Source organism: Artemia sp. Qi Xiang Cuo, chromosome 2 (genome assembly GCF_049724085.1).
Source record: "Artemia sp. Qi Xiang Cuo chromosome 2, ASM4972408v1, whole genome shotgun sequence".
Classification (NCBI taxonomy): Eukaryota; Metazoa; Arthropoda; class Branchiopoda; order Anostraca; family Artemiidae; genus Artemia; species Artemia sp. Qi Xiang Cuo.
In genome coordinates this window covers 3,428,508-3,452,594 of record NC_142795.1, presented here as the reverse complement: position 1 = coordinate 3,452,594, position 24,087 = coordinate 3,428,508, and the positions used below count along the sequence as shown (strand labels likewise).

At 36.1% G+C, this 24,087-nt stretch overlaps 3 protein-coding genes across 3 annotated transcripts; all 3 read right to left on the bottom strand.

Annotated features, from left to right (window-relative positions):
- Positions 1-155: 155 nt before the first annotated feature.
- Positions 156-12,433, bottom strand: LOC148954810 (zinc metalloproteinase nas-36-like). Its single transcript, XM_089107950.1, has 2 exons — positions 12,333-12,433; positions 156-1,789 (listed from the first exon to the last, which is right to left on the bottom strand). The coding sequence occupies exons 1-2, from the start codon at positions 12,393-12,395 to the stop codon at positions 287-289; spliced, it is 1,566 nt and encodes a 521-aa protein (XP_088964076.1). The 5' UTR covers positions 12,396-12,433; the 3' UTR covers positions 156-286.
- Positions 12,434-14,122: 1,689 nt separating this feature from the next.
- Positions 14,123-20,216, bottom strand: LOC148954809 (uncharacterized). Its single transcript, XM_089107948.1, has 2 exons — positions 20,089-20,216; positions 14,123-15,169 (listed from the first exon to the last, which is right to left on the bottom strand). Exons 1-2 carry the CDS (start codon positions 20,104-20,106, stop codon positions 14,210-14,212), a joined length of 978 nt encoding a protein of 325 aa, XP_088964074.1. The 5' UTR covers positions 20,107-20,216; the 3' UTR covers positions 14,123-14,209.
- A 2,423-nt stretch (positions 20,217-22,639) lies between these two features.
- Positions 22,640-23,680, bottom strand: LOC148954808 (52 kDa repressor of the inhibitor of the protein kinase-like). Its single transcript, XM_089105213.1, has one exon. The coding sequence runs from the start codon at positions 23,678-23,680 to the stop codon at positions 22,640-22,642; it is 1,041 nt and encodes a 346-aa protein (XP_088961339.1).
- Between the last annotated feature and the right edge of the window lie 407 nt (positions 23,681-24,087).

Below are 24,087 nucleotides of genomic sequence, written 5' to 3'. Positions count from 1 at the left end.
TACCCTATGAAAAATGTCTTCTTTGGCCCCTAATAATGCTCAAAATGGCATTTAAAGTTAATATACACGCAGTCAGTCTCGTCATTAACAAACCGATTTGAAAACAATATTCCATGAATTAATTATTTACCTAAGAATACTCGTGTTTTTATAAATAAGCAATCAAGTATTTAATTTATTATTTAAACAGCAAGGGTCACAAAACACAAGGGAAAAAAATATACACCAGAGACAACAAGAAAGCCAAAACAAAATCGAACCTCAATTTTCCCTTGGGATTTTCCTATTACTGGAAGGATACGTCAAACTTAAAACCAGTATTGCCACCTCTGTAAACACGCGAATGGAACCAAAGAACAATGTCTCCGGTGCTTTTTATGACTGAATCTGGTCGATAGTCGCTTGCACACTTTCTTGAATCGTCTGCTAAATAAAGACTGTCCGTCCTCACCTCTAGCCATTCATAAAAGCATGAGCCATCCTTGTACTTTTTGAACATATCAAATGCAGTGAATTTAACCTTTGCTACTTTAGCTGACGCTGGCTTTTGAATCCACCAAAAACAGTCAGCCTGAGCTGTTCTTGCAGGCCAAGATGCCTTAAACTCAGGCACAGTGATGCCACCGATTGCTTCTGTGATATTCCCCCCGCATTTGTAAAATGTATACTCAGTTAAATCATAGTGAGGGAGGAAAGGTGCAGTGACAGTCTCACATGATTTGCCCTTTGTCCCGAGTGGGCAGACACATTTGCAGTTTTTGTCAAGATATCCGTGGTTGGTACATGATAGGGGATCTGAGCATCGTTGGGACCAGATTGAAGAGCACTTGAAGGCGCGGTTTACAAGAAGAGAATCATAGTGAGATACTGCATTGTTTCTAGAAAGAATTATTTGTTTTATAGGGTCTATTGGGAGGACTGTAGGCGATTTGTAATCAGTGCCAAACGCATTCCAATGATAATGCATCACTGATGAATAGCAATAGGGGGTTTCTAGCGTGGTAAAATACCACGGGTTGATTCCAAAATTTCCTTCATATCCTCTGGCAATATTGCCCTTAAAAACTCTTAGGTGCTTATCCCTATCTACTCGATTATGTTCATGGCTTAAGCCTATAGCGTGACCAATCTCGTGTGCAATAACATTAGGATCATAACATCCCTCTCCAAGGTTTAGAGGCTGCCCGGAACCTCCGGCATAAATATTTCCGAGGTATGAATTACATACACCTGCAGTGGCTGGTCTCTGAATTCTTAAATAATATTTTAAGTTGTACTTTGCATTATCAATGAAGCGGATACAAGTATTTTCCCATTGCTGAATTCCTTTCAGAACACTATCCACATCAGAAGATAAAATACTCGAGTCAATTTGGTAGGGTATGACAGGGTTTCCTGCAGAATCTCTATACCATTGATTGTAGGGATGTTTTAAATAGGCACGTTGTAAATATACCCAGTTTTTATACGATTCTTGCGTAAATAGCATATCATCCATTATTATGGTGAAATTTTCGTCTTCACTGTAGCTAGTGTCAACGTCTCTGAATAAAGTAAAGTTTTCTCCTCCATTATAATTGTCCAGATCATTGTTCATTAATATGGTAAAGTTTTTATATTCACTTTCGGGGTTAGAATCATCAGCCAAAACTAGAAAGTCAATTTTCGATTTTTCCACATCTGCTTCAATTTTTTTCAAACGGAAAATTTCTGAGGATAGGCCAAGTCCAGTCCTTGATGATGAAGAAGAATCCGTTGCATTGTTCTCAATGTGTTCCAGGCTTGGGATCTAAAAGAAATTTCTGTTGCATAACAAAATTTAGGCCAATTTATGAGACTGCAGGTAAGTCTTAAAAAGTAAAATAGTTATTAAAAGAAGTCCCATAACAACTATTATTGATTTTTTGTTCCGCTTCAGGTTCAATCTTTGTCTACCACTTTCCTTATCCTTTTAATCGTTATTTCAAGTGAATTACTTATGATAAATATCATAAAAGTCACTCGTTGCGATTAATCACGTGACAATACCAAGCATGCGGAAATATTTTAACGGATTTATCTCCTGTGAAATTACCTATTTTCATTTTTTACTAGCACCAAAAGAAAAAATAACTATATCGTTTTATTTCAAAAACTTTCTCTGCGACTGGTCTATTTGCCCTGGATAGACTTTCATATTTCCAAGTTATTTCGCAATATTTTTTTTTTACTTTATTCAGATCTTTAATAATTGCTTTTTAGCCACAATAATTTTTTCAAAAACTTCAGATAAGAACGGAACCATTGTTAAGCTATCCAGTATGCTGTGTGGCCGAGATTACTCATGACTGTTGCTGACAATGGGCCAATTCTCCTCTCAAAAAGTTTTGCGATTCAGATTTACTGCCCCTTTTCAGATAACTTTTGAGTTTTCAGTTTACCATCTGATTGAATGTTTCCGGTACATAAAATTCTAACAAATCTGTCTTCTTCTAGATAGAGGGGCTTTCGTTATTTTAAAAAACTGTTGGGATAGATAGGTAAATGATATTTTGTGTTTTCAAGGTCTCATTTCTACTCAATACCAATTTTTAAGGCTTAAAATATTGCCCTGAAAATAGGTACTATGCCTGTCTTAACGTAATGAAGGTATGATTTAAGAAAATTTGCTGGCTTAAAACTGACCAGGGCTTACACTTTAAGAAAAATTGCACTTTTTACAGGTAGGTCGGCTTTTTCAGGGTTGCTTATTTAGCCGTGCACGCCGAGTGGTTAGTGCTATGGCCTTGAAATCCTGAGGTCAGGGGTTTGAGTCCTGGCTTCAATGGTTATTCAGTTTGGAATGGGGATCAATCGTACAACCCTATAAGCACAGCCAAAGTCAACCCAGTCCTAAATGGGTACCTGGAGAAATCTGAAGGGAAAACACGGGAAGCGTCGGCTCCAATAACGCATTGTACTCCCGGTCAAAGGTGTGAAAAAGGAAATAAGTACCTGCGCAACGCAGACCATTGGTCAGCATGTGAAAAAATTTATTTTATTATATTTTAGCTGCTCGTTTTTAATATGCATGTTCAAGGTGATATGGTGTGAAACAGCAAATATTTGTGTAAAATGGATCGATTCAAAATTGGCAATTTTCATGTGCTCAAAGTTCACTGAGTTTCAGAAACTCTTCAGATGAGTGGCAGGAACAAAGAAACAGAAAGGAGATGGTACAGTCTAGGAGACTGACTATGTGCTGAGGAGTATCTTGTTTAGCACATCGCAATATTTTGCTGCAAAACTTGAGGGTATTATATAGTAACATAAAGGGTTTCAACAACTCCATCAACTATATCATGAAGGATTATTGTTATTAAATAAAAAAAACAAGTTTTTTTTAACTGAAAGTAAGGAGCGACATTAAAACTTAAAACGAACAGAAATTATTCCGTATATGAAAGTGGCTGTCCCCTCCTCACCGCCTCGCTCTTTACGCTAATGTTTTTCATTGTTTAAAAAAAATAGAGTTGTGAGAAAGTCAAACTTTAGCGTAAAGAGTGAGGCGTTGAGGAGGGGACAGCCTCTTTCATATACGGAATAATTTCTGTTCTTTTTAAGTTTTAACGTCGCTTCTTACTTTAAGTTTAAAAAACTTGTTTTTTTTAATTTAATTTTTGAACGTTTTTTAATAAATGCAGGTTTTGATCTTGACTCACCGTACATGAATAATTAAAACAAAATTTTAATATTAATTTACTTTTATTTGGTTAAATGGCTTTCTCGAAACTTGTTTCATTTTATTTACGAGCGTTTTTATTAGTAATAAATATACGTAACTTACGAATGAACTTACGTAACGAACTTCTATATTTATATATTTTTGATACATACATTAGGGGGTTCACCCACTAGTCAATACCTTGCTCTTCCAGTGAAAGTTCTAATTCCGTTCCAATTCTTCAAAAATTACCGATTAATAACAAAGGATATTATTTGTAAAAGATAGCTCTTCTTAAAACACTAGAAAATCTCTGGCTTAATGATTGAGGCATTGATATTCGATGAATCCTAACAATATATGTAATATTTTTTGTTCGTTTAAAGTTTGATGTTGCTGCTGTTGCAGTTGAAAAACTTGTTTTTTATATTTAATTTCTGATCTTTTTTTAAATAGTGCTGGGAAGTCCGGCGTCCCCTTCATAGCAATGTCCCTTCCCCCATGAAAACTTACTTCATGGAAAGATCCTCCTACATAACCCTCTACCCCAGGCACGTACGCAGGAATTTGTTTCTGGGGGGGGGGCAATTTTTTTCGGGGGGGGGGGGCAAATCCTTCAAACCCATTATTCTGTGAGAAAAATCAGAAAATTATGGGAAAATGAAAAAAATCGTGAGATATCGGGGGGGGGGGGCCTCGGGCCCGGAGGACCCCCTGCGTACGTCCCTGCCCGACCCCCCCCCACTACCAGGAAAAATCTCCCCTGAAAACGTCTGTACTGTATACTTCCCAATAACCAATACTATATGTTAACATTGGGTAAAGTTCATAACTTTCAGCCCTCCTCCCGGGAACTTCGGGGGATTCAGTCATTCTAAAAGACATAATTATAGTATTTTCGAACATGCTGAACAAAATGGCTATCTCAAAATTTTGATCTGGTGACTTTGGGGAAACAATGAGCGTGGGAGGGGGCCTAGTTGCCCTCCATTTTTTTTTTGGTCACTTATAAAGGGCACTAGAACTTTTAATTTACATTCCAATGAGCCCTCCCACGATATTCTAGGACCACTGTGTCGATATGATCACCCCTGGAAAAAAAATAAAATAAACACGCATCCGTGATCTTTCTTCTCGCAAAAAATTCAAAATTCCACATTTTTGTAGATAGGAGCTTGAAACCTCTACAGTAGGGTTATCTGATACGCGGAATATGATGGTGTGATTTTCATTCAGGTTCTATATTTTTTAGGGGGTCTTTCCCCCTTTTTTCGAAAATCAGCCAAATTTTCTCAGGTGCGTAACTTTTTATAGTTAAAATTAAACTTGATGAAACTTATATATTTGAAATCAGAATAAAAATCTGATTCTTTTGATGTTTCTACTGGTACCAAAATTCCGTTTTTTAGAGTTTCGGTTACCATTGAGCCGGGTCGCTCCTTACTTACAGTTCGTTACCACGAACTGTTTGATCAGACGTCCTCCTTTTGGAGGACAGGTGCTCATTTTTAACTTCTGTCCTCCTGTATTCCCTTCTTTTCAAATGGATTTAGATTTCCCTCCTTTTTGCGTTTCACAAGTATGATACACTTTCACAACCATTATCCCCCAACATAGCGCTAAATAGTAATAAAAATTTACTGTTATAAATGAGATGCTTAGTATTTTAATCATTGGAACAAGGCTTTTTTTTTATTATTGAGAAATTGAACCTATGGAGAGTAAAGATAAACTACACCTAAGCCTCCCATTGGCAACACTGAAATAATTTGTCAGAATGTTTTTAGCTCCATCTCAAATAAATAATTCTTTTGTCAAGTTTTTTTCTGCTCATATTTCTGAAAGGTTATAAAACATTGTCAAGGGTGATTTCCATCAACATTTAAGGCAATTGCTTTTAATTTTATTTTGAAAACATAAATTAGCTGCCAAATCTTCAAGGTAATCAGATGTTTTCATTCTTTTTTAAAGGTATTTCGAAATAAAACCGCGCCATATATGTTTAATATGACCTACTAGAAATGCCGAAATACCAAATGTCCTCCTTTCTTCAGGACAAATACGAAATATACTCCTTTTTTTAAACATATGTCCTCCTTTTAGTATTTTTGGATGGCAACCACCTCTTGGACTCTGCTCTCTAGCTGCGTTTTTTTGTGAGGCCCACCATAAATTTGGGCCCAGATTAACTTACTGATTCTCTCTTCCAAGCCTGGATAATCATTTTGTATTAGAAATATGGTGCTCCCGTGCAATATTTTAACGAAACCACGTTCGAACACAGAACCATAACTAATGATATCACCTGTTAACATTGAAAAACAGATTGAAAAATGCAAATTTAGCTGTGAAAATAGTTTATTTCCAATTTCCATCCAGAATTTCCACTCATGCAGTTGCTCAAATCAGCTTCATCATACGTGCTATGAATTTAGCTTCAAACTTCATGTAACTAAATATATTGTTTCAGTTGCATCGTTTGCTGACATTTTAAAGTTGGCAAAGAATGGTATGTTTCTCCTTGGAAACTAGGGGGGCTGCTTTGACTGCTAAGCTGCAACGACTCACCGACAGATTCTTCAGAGAAAATTACAATTTCTTAATGTTAGTTTGCAGCCCATAAAATTAAATTAAATGTATTGCAATCAATCAACTCAAACTTAGTGGTAATTTAGTGCAGCTGGATGTGAAGTGCTGGCTTTCAGTGTAAATTTGTATTATTTTTCTTGCTAAAACTTTTGTGTATTACAAGTATTATTATGAGCAATGAAGTTACATGAAAAGGTAATGTTTGCTATTAAAAATTTGTTATTCAGTCGTCATACCTAAGCGGTACATATGACTTTTGAGGTACTTATGATAGTACCTTTTGAGGTTCTAAGGTATTGAGGAAATGATTTTGAGGTACTGAATGCAAAAACTTATGGAAGAAAATAAATGATTGCTATTATACCATAGCTGTTACTCTACCGTCCAAATATATGTTTGCATTACTTCTGTTAAACCTACTTGTTAATTTTTTCTATCTTACTATTTGTAGTTAAAAATGGTGGTAATTATCCAACCACATGATTATATCCAAAGATTATTTTAGAATGGTCCGGGACAAAGGGATGTTTTAAGGGTTGGATTTAGTATGACATGCAAAAAGAAGAAGGAGTATTTAGGGTAAAAATGAAATTTAAATCAACAGTAACTTAACACCTCAAAGCTTAAGAATAGCTACCAACTAGAGTAAAGATGTGAATAAAAAAAACTTCCTCCCAAGGTAAGAATATAGGATGAGGGCCGTGAGACTCCAAGTATCAAAATTACTGTGTTTATCTGTTGTAGTTTTTGCATTTTTTTTCAGGCTTGTATCTGGCCCCAATTTTTGGGGGAGGAGGGGAAACTCATCCATTAAGAAAAAAGGCTTTTAATCATTTTAGGCCGGTGTTCAGGCCATAGTTTTGAGAGACATATTCATTTTTCTGTTTTTCATTTGCATTTGGGCCTCTCTTGCCACAAGGAAGTAAGGATACAAGTTTCAGGCCCAACAAAAACAAAGACTTTCTAAGCCCTTTTATGGCTCCATTTTCTGAGAGCCTATACACCCTAACTAAATTTCTTTTGTAAATTAGGGTTCCTTGGCCCAGAGATTTATCGCTCTAACTTTGGAACTGATCAGAGACAAACAAAATTATCGCCAAATGTTTGAGCCCCCTCCCACCTCCCACCTACAAACCAAAACATGAGGTCCTCTAGGTGCAAGGACCAAACCTTTTTTTCACTATAAAACAAATATATAAGCAATAGAACTGTTGCATAATTTAAGGCCGTTGCCCCTGGAAGTGCGTGAGTCATTTCATCCCCGGAGCAGGGGAGTCCTGAGGCTCATTTTATTGGGGGGGGGGGGGCGATCTTTGTAAATTTTACCAAATTGCAACCTGATTTATGCCGAATTTTCTGCAGAAGTAAAGAATTTTGCTAAATTTCGGCCGATTTTGCAAAATTTTACCGAATTGCTACCTGATTTATGCCAAATTTTCAGCAGAAATCAAGAGTTTTGCTAAATTTCGGCCGATTTTGCAAAGTTTCTGCCAAATTTTTCGCCTTCGCCGAAAATTTTTTCGAATTCTAAAAAAGTTAGCCCCCCCCTCGGGACGCCCCTGCCCCGGAGACATACTTATTGGAACTTTCTGAATATCCATAGAAAAGAGCTATCTAGATTCTTTAATCCAAAATCATGGGGGGTTACGGGGGTACCCGAGGACAAAAAATGGCATGGGTGCGGTGACTAAGCAAGGTTTTATGATAAGTGCTGCTACGCTTCAAACACTCTAAAAAGTTTTAGACTATTCATTAAGATTTTTTCATCAAGGAATTCTCCATAAAAGCGTTTAAAACGTAAATATTTTTAAATCAAGCTTATCAAAATATATATATTATTGTCATAGCCAAGAAATAGGTTTGCTGATTATTTTAAAAGCAATAAGCTAAGTTAGAAATTCTTTACACCTAAGTTCAGATTTGTAGAGGGAAGGCAGTTACCTTACTTTTAACGTAGATGAATTTCTGTTCTTAAGGTCAGCGAATTTCACATTCTCTTTTTTAATATCTTCTTTCTTTTAAGTTTCTTCGCTATTTCCAAGGAGGCCAAACAGATTGCGGTTTTATTTATTGCGCAACAGGTGTGTTAGTGGGAGGTGGAGGGGCTAGTATTTTATTTTCAAAATAGGGCTTTTTGACGAGGAAGTATCAACATCTTTCCCCACGTTAACCCTGACTCTAGGATATGAAAAAATTAATTTTATGAACAGTTGTCTCCCCCCCCCCAGAAACAAAAAAGATTACGTGAGAAGTATGAACAAGTGAATCTTCCTGGACTAAAAGTTTAACATAAAAAGCCATGCTAATTTTGTAGTATTTTTTTTTGTAAATCATTTTACACACTAATTTTGTAAGTATGAACACCTAAATCTTCCTGGACTACAAGTTTAAGATAAAAGCCATAATAATTTTACTCCACAACTTTAGTGCAAGGGGGAATTCCAGCCACGGCTTTCACCCCCCCCCCTCCCTTCAGGGAAACCCTTTGATATTAAAGCTTGAAACGTGAAAAAAAAAGATTTGGCAAAATTGTCTTCTGAAAGTCATGCGCACTTTTAAGACTCGTTGTGAGCGAAATGAACAATTTGTTCAGACTGTGTGTTTATATCGAGTCTAAATAATTTCTAGTCAGACGAACACATGAACACCAATCTTAAGGGCAGACGATGAATATTGGGACGGGGGGAGATTTGAGACAGGGGGAGATTTATGATAAGTAAGATTTGAAATCCTAGACACAGAGCTAAAGAGCGTGTCCAAAAGCTCCATGTTTTTGTTTTATTCTGGAGACGTTGGTGGATTTTCGTTGAATTTTAATTCGGACTAGGATAAATTGTTGGGTAAAATGACCGATTTAGCTAAGGAAAAATCCCGTGAAAATGCAGGATTTCAGTCTTTTTGGAAGAATATTAAGTATTCGGTAAACTTATGACTTAATATTTGTTTAGCTGTTGAATTACAGCAGGAATGTATAAGAAAATGGTCAATCGTATTGTTTTCAATTTTGTTTTTTACTTTAAGTGACATTGGGACACTTTAGGGCTTGAAAGGGCCACTTTAGAACTGGATTCTTAGAAAGGTAAATTATAAACTCTAGTACTAGATGGTTAGTCGTAGCATATTGTAACTAAGCCTTGTCAGAAACGGTAAACGTGAACGGGAGCTGTCTGGATACCAATTTCTGGAGCAGAGGCACTATGCATATCTTTAAGCACTCGGCTGAGTGACTGCCTATGGGACTCTAGGCTCCACAAAAATTTTGTTCGATCCCTGTGTTTAGGGGTATAATGGAGAAAGAGTTTTATGATAATAAGCTCATTTTCTACGGATGATGGATATAATTAGTTTTTCGGTAGGAGGAGGCTATGAGGAAAGATTTGAAAGAAATGGAACTTCATTAAATCGAGTAAAAAGTGAAGTAGCAATAAAAAATGCACAATGGAAGAGCTTGCGCAGCCGTATTAGTCTCAGGTGACCTGGTACTCTAAAGTGCTTACCACTAGTTGTAGCTATACAGCAAAGCTTAGGTATATATACAGTCATATACGTTCCTATCTTCTCTATTTAAAGGTTTTGGGACACGTCATGTGTCGCGCCTTTTGCTTGGCTCCTTCTTCACGCGTGTGCAATGACGAATTTTTAGCAAAGGGTGTTCATGCATGCGGTGGGAATGTAGGAGACCTGTAGCTCACTCTGCTGCCCACGTCCATTTGTGGCGCTGTGATATCTCCCATTCCTAAAACGAACTTACATGACTGTATATATGCCTAGGCTGTGCTATACAGGTATGAAATGAAAATTTGATATTGAATATTTTACACCACTATCGCACAAGGCATGTTTTTTTTTACAGGTGATCATAAGACTAATCTCCCCTCACGTTCTGTGTAAGTATGAGTGCAAATTTCCTTTTTTTTGAGCGGACAGGGGCTCGTCTCAGTGAATTTAACTAAAATTTAGTATGCTAAAAGTCAAATTAAAGTTACAATTTTTTTACCCTTTCAGGGTTTTTGTGCTGGAGTTCAGCCTATTCCCAAGGTATGTAGTGGCTCTTGCTCTTCTACCCCGAACTTTTACATATTTGTGTAATTATGCTTATAGGTACATTTCTTGGATTTGATTTGCAAGATAGGATCTATTCAAAAAAACGTAATTATTTTCTCAAATACAATATATCTTGTTAAATGCTTCTCCCCCCGATAATAGAACTCAAAGCCAATTTCTATCGTCCTAAGAAAAAAAATGTCAGTAACAATTGTTTTTCCGCGAGCTAATAGAGATTGGAAACTAGTGAAATAGTTTTGGAAAAAATTGCCAATTGATTTTGTGCATTATCAAACAGTTCGTGGTAACGAAATGTAAGTAAGGAGCGACCCGGCTCAATAGCAACCGAAAATCTAAAAAAAGGACGTTGATTTCAAATATATAAGTTTCATCAAGTTTAGTTTTACCCATAAGAAGTTACGAGCCTGAACAATTTGTGTTATTTTCAAAAAAGGGGGAAACAACCCCTAAAAGCTATAGAATCTTAATGAAAATCAAACCATCAGATTCAGCGTATTAGAAAACCCTACTATAGATGTTTCAAGCTCTTACCTGCAAAAATGTGGAATTTTGTATTTTTTGCCAGAAGAAAGATCACGGATGTGTTTTTCCCTGGGGTGATCGTATCGATCCTGTGGTCCTAAAATATCGTGAGAGGGCTCATTCGAACGGAAATTAAAAGTTTTAGTGCACTTTTTAAGTGACCAAAAAAATTGTAGAGCAACTAGGCCCCCTCCCACGCTAATTTTTTCCCCGAAGTCCCCTGATCAAAATTTTGAGATAGCCAATTTGTCCAGCATAGTCGAAAATCTAATAAATATGTCTTTGAGGATGGATTAATCCCCCACAGTTCCCGGGGGAAGGGCTGAAAGTTATGAACTTTGCCCATTGTTTACATATAGTATTGATTATTGGGGAATATTAAATAAAAAAACATGTTTTTTCAAGTAAAAGTAAGGAGCTACATTAAAACTGAAAACGAACAGAAAATATTTCGTATATAAGGGGGTTGCCTCTCCTAAATAGCTCACTCTTACGCTATAGTTTTTTTTTAACTTTTAAAAGAGGTTATTATTCTAATTAAACAGCCTCTGTGATTCAGGAGTCGTTCCTAAATAAATGGAACAAAAATCAAACTTAGGTTATTATTAGTTTAAAAAAAAGTAAAACTAATATGCAAGTTTCGTTTTAATTATTCATGTACGGTGAGCCAAAATCGAAGCTGCATTAATTCAAACGTTCAGAAATTAAATAAAAAAACAAGTTTTACTGAAAGTAAGGAGCGACATTAAAACTTAAAACAAACAGAAATTATTCCATATATGAAAGGGACTGTCCCCTCCTCAACGCCCCGCTCTTTCCGCTAAAGTTTTTTCATTGTCTTAAAATGTGGAATTGTGAGAAAAAGTCAATCTTTAGCGTAAAGAACGGGGCGTTGAGGAGGGGACAGCCCCTTTCATATACGGAATAATTTCTGTACGTTTTAAGTTTTAATGTCGCTCCTTAATTTCAGTTTTAAAAAAACTTGTTTTTTTTACATTTGATTTACGAAAGAATCGAAAATAAAGGTCAACTATGCAAAGTTCCTCACTCAAGAAATAATTTTGTTCAGCATTTGTATTTTGCAGTTTTATCTTGCAACGCTATGCTTGTTTAAAATATTGTTCTAATCTCTGATTTCAGAGAAAGTTTCATTTTTAATTGTTTCATCTAATTAATATGTCTTCAGGATGGATAAAAAAAAAAATTCTGCGAGATAACAAAAAATTGTATATAGGGGTAGATCTAGGGCAAAATTTAGGGGGGGTGGATGTGACAAAGATGCCAATAATTGACCAAATTGAGAAATTAGTTTAAAAAAAAGAGTAAAAAAAAAGAAAAAAACAAGGAATCAGGGTGCTATACAAAATCTGGGAGGGGGGGGGGAGGCCAGGGTCCTCCCCGGACCCCCTAGATCCGCCACTGCTTGTATGTAAAACTTGGAATGGTGGAAATAAGTGTTTAATGGATTAGTTACCTTTTGATGTTGTGCCTTCACTAAGTCTAAGCAGAGATATAAACATATCACTATTTTCAGCATTCTTGACTTATGGAGTAAACATGTATGGCTTAGAACTGCTTTTTGCTGAGTATATATACTAGACGAAAACGTATCATTTTGTCTGGTATATATTGCTTCTTTTATTATCCTCAGCAGGGGTCCATGTCTAAGCAACACATGTTTCTGTCTCGAATTTTATTTATGCATTTTTAATACAATAGCCATTGTTTCTTTCTTTACTATTTGACTTTTGTCAAATAGTGTTATTATTTTATTTTTTATTTTACTATTATTTTATATTTCTTATTTTACTATATTGAATAATTTTTCATCGAAGTTCTAAGCTTGGCTGGGAACAGTAAGGATTTTGCTATACATTTTTTTCGGAGTTTTGGTTTTTTCCCTTAATTACAAGGAGACTGTCAACACCCGACAAATATATAAATAGCAGAAAATAGAATTCGAAATGACATAAAAAGTGCCAAAAAATTTATTACTACAACAATACACAGAAAAATTTCAGTTGTTTCTGTTAATGTATTGTGGCTTGAAATTTTAAAAACTTTAAATTTGTGAAGGAATGACAGCCACATTGACTTTTCCGGTCCTTTAACCTCTGTGAATGTGCGTGTCGAGTATACAAAAGTACATGTTTTATGTGCAAACATGTTCTTGAATAAGATTTGCCTTTAGACAATTTCCTTAGATCGAGAAAAACGAGTTAAAAAAAATATATAAGAGATAAGATGTTTTTTTGAAGATAATATAATTTATTCGAAGAATATCTATAGAATATTTTCGCAACACCTGCTAAGAACACCTCTAAGGCCTTGTTGGCAGCAGGTAGGAGCCACGGAGATTCCAGTATGCAAAATGAGGGTTTAACTAAAAAAAAAAAAAATGAAAAGTTTAAAAAATCATCTGTAATCTCAGTTCAGTAACTTGGACTTGTTACTGACTTTATATTACTGTCAGTATTAATTTTGCTCTTTACTTTTCCAGGATTTTTTTTGTATTGGGAAGGTTCTTTGAATCAACTGTATACAAATTTGGAAAATGATAGCATTTGAGAATGGGGGAAAGCACAGAGATCCCTCCCCTCTATTTTTGTGTACCTATGATTTCGTACATCACTGTATAAGCTAGCTAGGAAAGATGCCACTCTCAGGGATGATCCATTTTCTTAGTTATGTAATACCTTATTTATTAAACATCATCTTTACTTACTTTATATTTTATTCTGCTTTAGGTACAGTTACAAATGCCTTAATAGCTCAATCTTTGTGATTAAATCTGTGACTTAATAGTAACTAATAGTGACTTAATAGCTCAATCTGTGTGCATCAGTTGAGCTTTTTCGGACCTTGCCCTTCTCTCTCTAAACGAAGAAACTACTCAAATGCATCAAACGTTGTAATGTCATGTTCTTTGTCATATCACATAGATAAACATTTTTAGATTCATTTACTAGGCTATTTATTATTTGTTTCAAATTTTATGTTCACATAGCTATTTCGTTATGATGAGCTGTAGCCCGAAAAAAGTTTTTAGGTGTCAATCCACCACTTGTAAGAGTTTCAAGGGCTATGAACAATCCAGTCAGTATTATCAGCCCCCTAAAAAGACATCATAAAACTAAAAATTGCATGCATGTCCAATTGCTTATGTTGTAACTATTTCCATCCATATAAGAGCAGGAAGTGAGGAAACCTCATCCCTTATGGCTGGTCATAAATAGTTCATTTTTCTCAGTCAAATATTCAAAATTGTAACAAAAATAATTTATTTTCATTAAAAATTAGATAAAAACAGACAGATAGACAAACTATTAATAAGTTTTACAGAAATAAATATTAATAGTTTGATGATTTGTAAGATTTCACGGGATAGTCAGCATACCAATTAAATGCACCATTGTAACCAGTACTTGCACCGTATGCTACTTCATCATCGTAGGCAGGCTCGTACGTGGAGTACCTAGGTTTATAAGATTCATAATCATTGTATTCATGGTTCTCGTATGCAGGCTCACTATAGGAGGGTTTTGAGTATGAGGGTGTGTAAGATTTTGTGTAAGCCGGCTCGCTGTAAGACTTATATGAAGATTTTTTGTATTCTGGTTGCTTGTAAGTTGGTTTATACGATTTAGGTTTGTAAGCTGGCTCGTAATAGTCTGGTTCATAAGATTTTGGTTTATAAGCTGGTTCATATTCAGCTTCGTATGGGTTGTACGATTGTTCATCATCATATGCTGACTTGTAAGAGGGTTTCTTATAAGCTTCATAGCCAGGAGTAGTATCATAGTCTGCATCAGGAACCCTATAATACTCTGAGCGCTTTTTCTGTTTTGGCACATATATTGGCACAGCTCCGCTTGCTGACGGCTCTGACCTCTTATTTCTAGACAAGAAGATACTGGCATCTGTGTTAAGAGCGCGGCTAGATCTTCCAACTGGATCAGCATAGCCACTACGTCTATTGAAAACAGAGTCGTCACTTGTGAAATAAGCTCGCGCGCCCCTAACTTTGTCTTCAACATCACTCCTATCATAGGAAGAGTAGCCGTGATATGTTGGCTCTAGTGGTAGATAAAGACGAGGGAAACGGGGAAATGAGAATTTGGACTCTATGTATGGATCGTCTTCCAGTACAATGGATTCTGGCATGCGATATCCATATTCGTCATCGTAGTAAGATCTCCTTTCTCGTTGCTGCTCAGTGGGCTGTTCAACTTCTAAAGCACGTGAACTGCGAACTCTATTCAGGGTGCGATCACTTTGTACTGTAGATAGTAGTGTCCCAAGAATCAGCAACTAAAAATGAAAACATTATTAAAATTTTTTTAGCACTAACAGTTCCTCTAGCAAGCAAGCACATATGATTTTACTCTAGTTTAGGGGGGGGCAACTTAAAAAAATTAACAAAACAGGTGATTTTATGTAAAGCATTAAAAATTATCTCGGAAATCGTATAGACCTTTATTTTTCAGAAGGGGGTGCGGGTCTCTTTCCTTGCGTAACAGAGTGTATGCTGCTGAGTAAGTCCTATTTCTGAGAAACATATTTCTTTGGGACAAAAATTAGGGTTTATCTTTTAAACACGGAGAGCAGATTCTTAACTTTTATTTCAGCATTTTGGTAACATATATTTGTCTTGTTTTGGTATTGGACTGGTATATTACAATATTAGCCTCAGATTTGTTATCAACCAGCTTTGAAAGTTTTAAATACCAACTTTGGCGGAACTCAAAGACCATCTGAGGAACATATTCTTACTGTGTTTTGCTTTTGAACTTCGGTATTGCGGAATAAACCTAAAGTTTATAATCTATAAGCCCAGCAAGATTATCAATAGGTTTAAATACCAACTTTGTTGTAAATCGACATCAATTTTGAAATATGTATTTTTTGTGTGTTTTGATTTAGGATGGTCATACTGCGATCTTAATATTTTTAAAGAATTAACATATGAATCCCTTTGGATACTCCATACTCACACAGACTGAAAATGAAACTAGACTGAAGACCACCCCCTGGACCTTTCAATTTGCCGCTGCATATTCAGTCAGACTATTCGATCAGCCGAGATTCTATGGAATATTCGTTTTAACAGTACATAACATCTTTACTCTAAAGTTCGGGGTAAACTGGAAGATTTTTCTTTAATCATGCAGATTTAGAATTTTCATATTTTTTTTTATTTTAGTAACGTTTTTTTTAGTAGTAATATATGCCAAATGTGCATTTCTATATAATTAATTCTTTATTCTTAATTTTGTTTTGTTTTGTTTTTCTTGTTTTTTTTTACAGGGTTCTTTTTTGCTTTTTTTGTAATATTTTTTATTTTTAGTTTAATTAAATTTGATGTAGATTTTTCAAAGCTTATAAGCAGCGAATCCTTAGCAATAATTACTATGTAGCCTTTCACATGACCTTTATTATTCTTCGTAAATCGTTTAAATATCTATAGTTACTACTAAAGGTGATGGAAAGATATTATAGCGTTATACTAACGCCAGCCAATTGGAGAAATAGACAACAAAATAACAAGACCAACTGCATTGAAGTTTCCTCGACCCAGCCTGTATGTCCTGTAATTTTCAAGCTGATAAGTACAAATATTTTAGGCCCATTCTATGGTGTCAAGAACGTATGCCACCAAAATTAGTTTTTGTTTATTTTGTATCGGTTTAATAGGGGGTTTAAGAGCGCTCGAAGTACAAAATCTTTGACATAGGAAAGATCGAAGTGACTCCTAGGTTTTTTCTCCAGCTACTTTATATGGAAAGGGTAGCTGTAGAAACTTGGGAGGGGACTACTTCAGTTTAAAATTAAAAGTTCAAAGGCCCTTTTATACGGCCAAAAGTGATTGAAGGGCAACCAGCTCCCCTTCCGTGCTATCTTTTTGCCCAGGTACCCCATAAACCTCTATGGCTCAACAGACACTTTTACAGTATATGAAAAGAAGGACAGGGCACGTTTGATCTTGGGTGTCTGATCAGCTGAAAACTTCCAGGAATCGGTTCCTAGGCAAAGGAAACCTAGTATTTTAATAGAAGAGAGGGAATGGTTTTAGGTGGGCCAAAATAAGCACAAAAAGGCTATGTCTATATTTATTTGAAGATTACACCGTAAGTCCTTGGGCCAAAGGCCCGAGACCCTATTTTCGTAACAGCTACACGATTACATCCGTAAGTTCATGGGTCAGCGGACCCTTAATTCACAAAAACAAAGTTTGACTGAAAGGGGAAGGGCAAAAAACTTTTTTTGACCAGTTTACAAATTTTACCCATAAGTGGTTTGACGAAGGAAACCCTAGTTTACAAAACGGAACAAAATGAGGGACAAAATATTTGCTTGCCCGAAAATAGGACCAAAAAATGGCTGCATAGCTTTATTCTTCGAACGTCTTGAAACTTACTTCTGCAAGCCTCTGTGTTAAGGGGACCCCAATGTACAAACGAATAAAAAAAAAACTAGGCTAGGGCACGGACACCCCAAAAATGTACAAACAAACCAATGAAAACTTAGGCTAGGGCACGGGTTCCCCAAACATGACCAAAAAAACTTGTTTTCAAATAGCTTGAAACTTTTATTCGTAAGGTCCTAGACCCAGGGAATTCTCAATAAAAAAGTAAATGTTATCGGACACATAAATAGGCCCCAAAGCAAGGCCAAAAAACTTACTTTCAAATCGCTTATTTTCAGGGCTTATTTTCAGCTAACTAGGGCCGGAAATAAGCCTAAAACCTTATTTTTTAGTGTACTCGAAATTTATATTGGTAAGTTCTTCGTCCAAGGGGCCCAATACGCAAAATAAAATTTAAAAATGGTTGAAATCAATCAAAAGACATCGGCTGCATCCAGATTGTCATAATGTTATTTTTACTGCTCCACACGTAGGAAATAATCACGTCAAAGTTACAAATAAAAGTGTTTAAATACTTAGAAATAAAAAGAGCTGAGTAATGTCTCAGATATATATTAATTCTACTATTCCATTTTCATTCATATATAGTATTTTAAACATTCTCCAGGGAGGATTCTTTCAAGTATATTATCTGTAAGTTACGGTTGAATCAAAATCTTAGTTCAAGAACCGTTCCACATCTTGATTTCAAAGAGAACGAATTTATACAATAATCATATTGAATACAATCGAAGGCAACGCTCAGACCACCTAATGCAACTTAAGAATTTAAATTAATGTTGAAGATTAGGATTATTATAAAACGAACAGACATTAATCAAAAAACTGAAGACACATTCATTAGATTCACCATTAGTAAGATTTTGGCTATAAAAACGAACAGACATGAAAAAAAAAAAAAATCCGAAAAAGATGTTTTTCAATGAGAAGTAAATAGCCCTTTTAAACTTAAGACGAACAGAAACTGAGTCCTATAATAATTCAAGCTGAAAACAACCAGAAATTACTATCAAAGAACAAATGAAACCCAAAACGAACAAAAAATTAAAATAAATGATCAAATCAAACACAAAGGTAACATATACTGACATAGATAAATAAATAAAGGTCAAAACGAGTAAAAATTGAATTGAAACCTCAAGTCAAATTTAAAACGAACAAAAATTACTACGGACAAGGTTTTGGCTACTGCACCCCCCCCCCCCCGTATAACCGTAAAAATTCTAATGCCTGTTGCATCATTTGCACCTCAGGGGTTATTTTTTCAGGGGGGAGGGTTTTCTGTGGGAGAGGGGGATAAACGCCATGACCCGTAGACAGTAACAGGACGAAGGAACCCCCTTAACAGACATAAAAAATAGAAATAAATCTGGCTTTAAGAGTTTGTGACGTCCGATTTTCTTTGTTTTTTTGCGACAACACGACAGAGCATCTTGACAGTCATTTATATCATGACTTTAAACAGCGAAAAATTCCAACAAGGTTGAAAATATAAAGATTCTAACTTGTATTTTACTCAATGTAAGTACGGTGGTTGAGTTGGAGGAGACTTCAGTTATACGAGAGTACAGTTGCACAGTGGTTCAGTTTCACGGTGAGACTTCAGTTATACGAGAGTACAATTGTACGGTGGTTCAGTTTCATGGTGGTTCAGTTGCACGGTGGTCCAGTTACACGGTGGTTCAGTTGCGTGGGGGTTCAGTTGAATGGGATTTAGTTGAGTGTTGAGTTGCAGGGGGGTTAAGCTGCACGAGGGCTCAGTTAAATAGGGTTTAGTGCTCGAGGATTCAGTTACACGAGGGTTCAGATACAAGGGGGATCAGCTGCACGCGGGTTCAGTTTTACGGTGGTTCAGTTGCACGGTGGTTCAGCTGCACGGTGGTTCACCAGTAAGAAAACATGAGGAGTGAAAAACGCATTATGAACATTGTCGAGCGATTTTTTCAAGTTCCCTTTAAACTCAATTTTCCCTTTAAGGAATTAATTGAGCATCTGTGTCGCTCTGATTGATATTCCACAGAAAGACTCCCAAGGAGACTAAGAATATGTTTACAAAAATTTTGTCTGGGAGAAGGGGTTGATAGGTTGAGAGAACAGGCTTTTGCCAGAATAACGTCAAATTTATTTGAATTTCATAAAGGTATGCCTTTCAAAGTTATTTGCTTGTGCAGAGTGTACCTTGTACACTCTGTAGTCCTAATCTTTTAGTCCTCATTTCAAATAGTTCAAAGCCATTGAAAAAAAAAAAATGGACTTAAAATGTTTTGAATTTTTAGGACCAGCATAATTGATTTATGTCAAAAACAGATACCAAATATCGTCAAACAAAAATAAACCTTTTAAAAGAGTGGGTACATGTATATCTTAGACATACAAAGTATTACACATGTTGCTTTTTTCGGAGAGAGAGCAGGTAGGACAAAATCAAGGATTTTCTTTTGGGGGTTGTAGGCCTAAGGAAAATTATGTCTTAATTCGATGTTAAGGATATTTTCTTTATTTTGAGCCTTAAGGGGCTGGTAAGCATTGTCCGCTAATGAGGCCAATGTTTTTTATATATATATATTTTGGAAGTAAAAGAGCTCAGCTAAGAATAAAAAAATGCTAAGATTTTTTTTATAGACAAAGCATGTTGAAAATTATTGATTTAAAACGAAACTTTTTAACCCCTTAAATGACAAACTATTAATGTTTTGACAAAGGGTTACAAATATTTCAATTTTAGACGGCCATGGGACTCTCTTCTTTTCACCCCATCACTGCCTTTCGAAACAATAGCCTATGTAAAAAAAAATACCTTTACCTTAATAGAGGGCATCATACTAGCAGATTATTGTACTCCGAAGCAGTACCATCAAACGAATGACTACATTAAAAAATAAATTTGGTTCTTTTATTTCAACATTGGAAATAGTTACTCTTCCGGCTTTCGCCATCAACACCACCAGGGCCATATCCTCCTATAGGCTATCTTTTTCACCATATGTTTCTAAAATAATTCTCTTGCATCATGCCATGAAGAAGACGTTTATTTTTTTTTATCGTTTTTGCCAATGGCATGTCGCTAATTAATCATCTTTTAAGAGTGAGAATGCTACCTTCATTCAGCGTAAAAAGTTGCTTAAAAGAAGAGTCCAGTTTTAGTTTCCTTAATTTGTAATTTTTGTCTGTGAGTGTGTAGGCTACGTCCTTTTTGTACTCGTGTGTGTATACGTTGTATTTGACTGCAAAGGATGTATTTCATGGGCGTAGGCAGCATATTGTCAATAGGGGGGGGCAGTCGATAGTGTGATGAAGGGCCTTTTATCAACTGCTTTTCCAACCATCTGCTTTTTCAGCAATATCTAATTTAAATTTGAAGGTCTAGGGGGGGCAGCTGCCCCCCCCCCCCCTCCCTACGCCCATGGTGTATTTGACTGCATTTACTTGATGATGGAATATGCGTGTTTTGTATTTGGCCCCCTGGGGTTTGCTTTCTCAATAAATCTGTCCATCTACTGGTTACTTTGTTGCCTTTGCTGGTTAATTTATCCACTGTGGTACAGGTAGGAGTTAACCCCCCCAAGCTTCAAAACAGACTATGCTACATAGAGTTTTATATTACATAAACATTTTATTATACCTTATTGATGTTTCCACTACATTTTTCTGCTAAAGAAAAGAAACGTAGTTGAAATCCCCATTTTGTTTTTATTATTTATTTATTATTTTTTTCACCATTTGTAACTTCCGTTATTTGGTTATGGGATATCGTCTTGTTATGGAATTAATTACAAAAAACTATCCGAAAATGGAAGTTTTCAAAGAAAAGTAAATAGCCATATTAAACTTAAGACCAACAGAAATAAACTCTTATAATAATTCAAACTTTAAACGACCAGACATTACTTTTAAAGAATAAATGAAACACCAAACAAACAAAAATTAAAATAGACCATCATAGAAAACATAGAGATAACATGTCTTAATATGGATGAATAAATAAATCTTAAAAGGAGTGAAAATTAGATTGAAAGATCAAGTCAAACTTAAACCAAAAAAAAATACTACAAACAGGAGTTTGGCTACTGCCCCTTCTCTAACCATCTCTAACCAGTTTGACCCTTCTCTAACCATCAAAGTCTAAAGCTTGTTGCGTCATTTGCGTTTATTGAACATTATATGCATTTTCAACACTATTAAATAAAAAAAAAACAATTTTCTTCAACTGAAAGTAAGGAGTAGCATTAAAACTTAAAACGAACACAAATTATTTCGTATGTGAGGGGGCTCACCCCCTCGTCAATTCCTCGCTCTTTACAGTAAACTCCGAATTTGGTTCCAATTCTTTAAGAATGACCCCTGAATCACAAAGATTGTTTAATTAGAATAAATATCTCTTTTGAAAGTACTAAGGAAACTTTAGCGTAAAGAGCGAGGTATTGACGAGGGGGCTTATCCAATCATATACGTAATAATTTCTGTTCGTTTAAGTTTTAATGTTACTCCTTACTTTCAGTTGAAAAAAATTTGTTTTTTTATTTAATTTATGATCGTTTTTTAAATAATACTGGGAATTTCGGTGCCTCCTTCATGGAAAAAATATCTTCCCTCATGAAAAATTCCTCCGTGTAAAGATTCTCCCACGTAACCCCAACCCCCCACCCCCCCCCCCCAGAAAAAATCCCTCTTGAAAACGTCTGTATACTTCCCAATAACCAGTACTATATGTAAACAAAGGGCGAAGTTCATAACTTGCAGCCCTTCTTTTGGGGACTGTGAGGGATTAAGTCATTCTCAAATACATAGTTATTGGATTTTTACTATGCTGAACAAAATGGAGATCTCAAAAATTTAATACGATGACTTTGGGAAAAAAATGAGCGTGGGAGGGGGTCTAGTTGCCCTCCAATTTTTTCGGTCACTTAAAAAGGGCACTAGAACTTTTAATTTACGTACAAGTGAGCCCTCTCGTGGTATTCCAGGACCACTGGGCTGATACGATCACCCCTGAAAAAAAAAACGCATCCGTGATCTTTCTCCTGGCAAAAAAAAAACAACAAAATTCCACATTTTTGCAGATAGCAGCTTGAAACCTCCACAGTAGGATTCTCTGATACGCTGAATCTGCTGGTGTGATTTTTATTAAGATTCTATGAATTTTAGAGGGTCGTTTTAACTTTTGATGGGTAAGACTCAGTAGCGGATCGTTAGTTTAGGAAGGGGGGGGGGGCGACTCGTTGCGAAAAATTCCCATTCGAAATTAAGCCTAACGTACCTTACTGATATTGAAATTTGAATGCCTCTGCTTCTATTCGTCATTTAGCTGTCGGTTCTGTAGAGGCATCCGCAAAACTGCATTTTAATAAGCATTATTAATATTGGGTAACAAATTCTCGCCTCATATTTCCACTATTAGCAAATCTTTCAGTATTACCTTCTACACTTATGACAATATCACGGTGAACATGAAGAAGGACAAGTCCGGTGAGTCTTTCCTCCGTCATTTTATTTCTTAGCCACGTTTTCAATCTTCGGAAGGTAGAAAAACTTCGTTCAACAGATGCCACACTGACAGGTAGGGTCATGAGAATCTGCAAGAGCGCTGAAATATTCGGGAAAATATCAGCATCGCAGTTCTGTTTCTTTAAAGTTTCCCCTAGTGTTTCAGGTATTCTACCTGTGCCTGCATTGCTTTCTCTCAGATGAAGCCACCAAGTTTTCCAGGTTGTCGCTTCTTCGACCAGAGCAGATTCACAAACCGATTGGGAGGGGAAACCCATTACCGACCAGTATTGCTGTGACAAGTCATGAATCGTATTAGCGAATTGTTGTTTGTTCGTTTCCGTACAATTTATTGGCAAGAAAATACTAAGCTTAACAGTGTCCAGCATTTCAACGAAAAAACGGCTTTTTAAGTCCGAAATGATTGTGTCCAACAGGGGAATAAAAACTGACCGTCTATAATATTCCTCGTGTGAACTGAATGGTACATTAATCCGATTTGTTTGCTTTTTCGCTATCCTTGGGACTGTTATTTCTAAACCTAGCTTGGTTGCCACTTTAGTTACCTCGTCAAATGTGTTTTTATACTCGCTTTCAATTTCCCGACGCTTGACTTGCAGCTGGGTAAGAAGGTCCTTAAAATGGCTTGCTGCAGACGCGAGGTCTAAGTTCTTCTTCTGAAATAGCCTACTGAGCGGTAAAATTAGTCCAGATATGTTACTAAGAGAGTAAATTGTTACTATCAGGTCTGAGGATGTGACAGCAGTCAATAAGGATTTTGCTTTTGCTCCAGTTGTGCATTCTGCCCAGCCGCTGATGATCTCAAGAGCTTCCACTATCTTAGGGAGCTCGACCACAAACGGCATTAAGGAATCGTGCTTTTTGATCCAGCGAGTTAGCTGTGCTTTCATTATTCTGACTACAACGTAATTGCGCTTTGTAGAAGCACCAAAAAAAAGCAATTACTTCTTTTATTACTCCGATGGAGTTTTTGACACTCTGGATAGAAGAAGTTTTGGAAAAGATTTAGAGCATTGTTGACACATGGGCAACGCAGGGCATTCTTTGCTACCTTTAGAACTTCTTTTACAGCTCCACAATGTTCTGAGACTATCAAAGCACACCCACTAGTGCCTATGCCCACACAATTTTCTAAGTCTGGCCGAAGTGATCGAACAAAATCCAACACAACATTTCCAAGCGTTTCCCCTTTAATGGTTGGTTCGAAGTTTCCAATGCTGTCCGAGTAACATGTTCCGTGTAGGTCTAAAAAACCAACGAAATCCTTACGTCTTGTGCAATTGTAATTGTAGGAAAG